A 4488-nucleotide genomic window follows, 5' to 3' on the forward strand; every position below is an offset into this window, starting at 1 on the left:
ATTGTGGGTAGCCTATGTTCCACTAATTCTCGATCTAATCCCGGCATTTCATCATAATCCCATGCAAAGCAATCTTTGTATTCATGTAACACTCGAATTAATTTCTCCTTCAAGCCTCCTTGCAAGAGCTTGCTAACATAAGTCACTCTTCTATTTTTGACCATTCCCAAGTTAATTTCTTCGAGCGGATCCTGAGACTCTAATTTATATTCTTCCTCTACTGCTCTCTCAAATCCCAATGGTGAATCATCGAAGATACAATCTAACTTGAGTTCTAAACCTTGCTCTTGGCATTCTTTTGTTGTTTTGACCTCGTGGTCTTTTTCTATTTTTTGATTTTCTTTTTTGCTCGAGACCCCTTGGTCTCTTTGATTTTCTGCTTTTTGTTTTTCTTCGGCCAAAATAGTCGTGCTATTTTCATCAATCTCATCCACATGTATTGCTTCACTTTGAACTTCTTCGGCCATGTTGGCCGTTTGATCGACCACATAGGCCGATATTTGAGCTAAAAAGCTTGAATAAGGATTTTCATCCTTCATTCCTCCAATGGAGCCGATAGATAAAATCCGTAGATAAAATCCGTAGATAAGAGAAGTCAAATCACGGACTCGAAAGATAGTCGAATAAGAGAAGTCAAATCAAACCAATAAGTGCTCGAAAAAGTGGGAGCTACTGAAGGGTTCCAAATAGAGTAATTATCTTAGAACAGTTAGTCAAGAATTGATCGAAGATTCCTGATGGGTGCACCAGGGCGGTTATTAAAGCATAGATCGAAGAAATAGAACACGTGGGAAAGGCGGTTAGAAGAAGTTACATACGACAAGTTGCATAGCTCATACCCACGTCAAGCATAGTGAATAACGGTTACGCCCCACAACACACAAACGCAGGATTCAACCGCTATCAAGTCAGTCTATAAATAGGAGTATTAACCTCATGCACAAGGTCAAAAAACTCATACTAAAACTGAACTCTGAAGCACTCTCTGCCTACGCTTATGGCTTTCGTGCAACGAATTGTGTTTGGGTATGATTACTTCTTGGCCATTTTCTTTTTCTCTTTATAGGAGTAGAATCAGTGTAGTTTCTTGTTCTCAATCTTGTAGTGGTAGATCTTTATCAATGCCTATCAATGCTGTAATGTTTGGAACATTGTAAAAGTGAACTATGATTTGTATTGCCAATGTCATTATTGTTCATTCTATTCATCTAAGCGTTTACGTGCATAGAAATTATTGTGTGCTAATAATTGATGAGTGCTTAGAAACCCGTAATCGTTAATCTCTCTACTCCATCTCTTATAATGCTATACAATTGAAAACATATACCTAAATTGAAACGTTTATCGTGCTAGTCTAAAATAAAAAGAACCTTTGCACGTTTCCACCGCAAACAGATGGTAACCATCCAACTTGTGAATGCCTGAGAAGTTATGTTCCCAAGTCTCCTGATCAGTGGAATATGTCAATTTGGATCAATGGTTGTGTTCCAAGGAATAAATCTAGTTGCAATAACAGTTATACCGATGGCTTCTTCAAGTACTCACACATGAAATGGCCGGACACATCTTCATCATGGTTTAGTAAGACCATGGACCTTGATGAATGTGAGAAGTCGTGTCTTGAAAACTGTTCCTGTACAGCATATGCCAACTTAGATATCCGTGATGGAGGAAGTGGCTGTTTACTTTGGTTTAATACTCTAGTTGACTTGAGAAATTTTTCTCAATCGGGGCAAGACCTTTATATCAGAGTCCCTGCTTCAGAATTAGGTACTCAAATTTTTATTTATTTTAATATTTGCCTTTGATTACTTTGCTCTCTTTTCCTTTGATTACTTTGTATATTGCATCATGCTAAGAGAAAAGGTGGAGTGGGGTAAGGCAATGAGAATTGAGAACATTCAATGGTTAGCTAAACAAACATTCTATTTTTGCACCTTGAAAAGCATGCCCAAGTGGAGGCAAAAATTAAAACGAAGATATGAGTTGCAAGATTTTTCTAACAATAGCATGGAAAATTATTAGTAATGCATGTTATTTATTATATGGCATTTATTAGTCTCTCTCAGCTCCAGTCAGAGCTGTTTATTTTAAAGTTGGTGACTAATTATTGCTCTTTTCCTTTTAGATCATGCTGGCCACGGAAGCATCAAGAAAAAGATAGTCGGAATCAGTGTTGGTGTAACTGTTTCTGGATTAATAATCATATGTGCAGGCATATTTATATCTAAAAATCCAGGTAAGTATGTAGACATAATTTACCATCTAATAAAGGCAATTAGGCACAAAAACGCGTAGTATGTGTCCATGTTTATATACTGTTATTTTCTAACCAATCAGGGGCTGCAAGAAAAATTTACAACAAGCATTACAGAAGTATATTGAAGAAGGAAGACATTGATTTTCCGACTTTCGATTTTTTGGTCTTAGCTAATGCCACTGAAAACTTTTCAACTAAAAACATGCTTGGAGAAGGTGGATTTGGACCAGTATACAAGTTGATAAAGAAATTAAAACTGATATCTAGAACTTATGTTTTCCTTAAAAACAATCTATGTTTCTTAATTCTTACGAAAGCGGAAGATTATTTTTCAGGGCACATTGATAGATGGGAAAGAGATAGCTGTGAAAAGACTTTCAAAGAAATCTGAACAGGGGTTGGATGAGTTAAAAAATGAAGTGGCGTTGATAGCAAAACTTCAGCACCGTAATCTTGTTAAACTTCTTGGTTGTTGCATTGAAGGAGAAGAAAAAATGTTGATATATGAATACATGTCCAACGGAAGTTTGGATTACTTTGTTTTTGGTTAGACACATAGACCCCTAATATCTCTTCCAACACCTATGGCGTTATGGCAATCTTCTTATTTCTTATTAAGAGTTAATGAAATTGTGGATATTGCAACTGCTATGCTAAATACTTGTGTATTTTTTACTAGATGAAACCAAAAGGAAGATCCTAGATTGGCATAAGCGATTCAACATTATTAATGGTATTGCTCGAGGACTTTTGTATCTTCATCAAGATTCAAGGTTGAGGATTATTCACAGAGATCTTAAAACTAGTAATATTTTACTAGATGAAAATTTGGATCCCAAAATTTCAGATTTTGGCTTGGCTCGATCATTCTTGGGAGATCAAGTTGAAGCTAACACAAATAGGGTGGCTGGGACCTAGTTAGTATCTATTTGATTATAATTCTTTGATATTGTGCTGTCAAGTTTAGTTATTTTACATTTGAAATTTTAATTTTTCAGTGGTTACATGCCTCCTGAATATGCAACACGTGGACATTTTTCCGTGAAATCAGATGTCTTTAGTTATGGTGTGATAGTATTAGAGATTTTAAGTGGAAAGAAAAATAGAGAATTTTCAGACCCAGGACACTACAATAATCTTTTAGGACATGTAAGCACATACCTATGTGACTGCGTTGTTAATCTGTATCAAGAATTATTTCCAACGTATTTTAATTAATCCTCACCATCACAGGCATGGAGATTATGGACCGAAGAGAGGGCGTTGGATCTACTAGATGATGTGTTGGGAGAGCAGTGTGAGCCTTTAGAAGTCTTACGATGCATACAAGTAGGCCTATTATGTGTGCAACAAAGACCAGAAGATAGGCCAGACATGTCAACAGTGGTTTTAATATTGAATGGTGATAAATATTTTATGTCCAAGCCAAAGGTTCCTGGCTTCTACACAGAAACAGATGTTACATCTGAAGTTAATTCTTCACCAGCAAAACACAAACTATGCTCGATTAGTGAACTTTCCATCACAATGTTAGACGCAAGATAGGAAACAGAGGCAAGAAAATGTTAAGGCGACAGCTTTCAATGTGGGATATATCAAGTTATTGAGCATTCATATCAGGTGAAAGTGTTACTCAGAATATCTACTGTGATTGGTTTCCATTTTTAGTCGGATTTGTTTTCTCTTTATTGTGCATAAACTAGGATTTGATTGAATATATCTATGGTATATATTCTCTGATTTAGGAGGTTGATCAGGTATTAAAATGGTTTTAGTTAATGGTTGTAAATATTTTTTTTCTTCTATTTATGAGAAATTCATAATGGAAACAGAGATCAAAATCAATTTTTTGACATGATTAGTGACAAAATCCTCTACCACTCTTGGTTAGTGTGTTGCGCCTTCATGCTAGGGACAGAATCCTCTGTCACTCTTGATTGTCATCTGTTTGTTGTTCTTGGTCAGGTCTTAAAAAAGAGTGTGTTTAAAAGTATATGTTCTTAATATTTGTCTAATTTTGTTTTTTTTAAATAATTTCTCTAATTTAGTTAAACTTAATTTGTTCATATGATTAGTAAATGTTTATTAATTAATAATAAAATAATAAGTAAAACTTTTAATTTTTATTGATAAATATAATAAATAGAAATAAATTAACATGTAAAATATATTAATTGGTTATAATTTTAATAATTACTATTAAATTAATAAATATAAATTTAGTAATA

General features: G+C 34.5%; 1 protein-coding gene across 3 annotated transcripts; it reads left to right on the forward strand.

The window, feature by feature from the left end:
- Positions 1-1303: 1303 nt before the first annotated feature.
- LOC145950700 (G-type lectin S-receptor-like serine/threonine-protein kinase SD1-1) lies at positions 1304-4488 on the forward strand. Of its 3 annotated transcripts, none has more exons than XR_014428569.1 (7): positions 1304-1770; positions 2129-2239; positions 2341-2806; positions 2940-2993; positions 3108-3177; positions 3259-3409; positions 3494-4488. XR_014428569.1 is itself a non-coding variant. In XM_083062351.1 (7 exons), the coding sequence occupies exons 3-7, from the start codon at positions 2755-2757 to the stop codon at positions 3803-3805; spliced, it is 639 nt and encodes a 212-aa protein (XP_082918477.1). In that variant the 5' UTR covers positions 1310-1770; positions 2129-2239; positions 2341-2754; the 3' UTR covers positions 3806-4488. The 3 variants fall into 3 exon arrangements, 2 of the variants coding, with proteins under 2 accessions (XP_082918477.1, XP_082918476.1); XM_083062351.1 differs by having other exon boundaries at positions 1310-1770; XM_083062350.1 differs by having other exon boundaries at positions 1312-1770; positions 2940-3177.

The sequence above is a fragment of the Cajanus cajan genome, chromosome 8 (assembly GCF_000230855.2).
Source record: "Cajanus cajan strain Asha chromosome 8, NIPB_CcT2T_4, whole genome shotgun sequence".
NCBI lineage: Eukaryota > Viridiplantae > Streptophyta > Magnoliopsida > Fabales > Fabaceae > Cajanus > Cajanus cajan.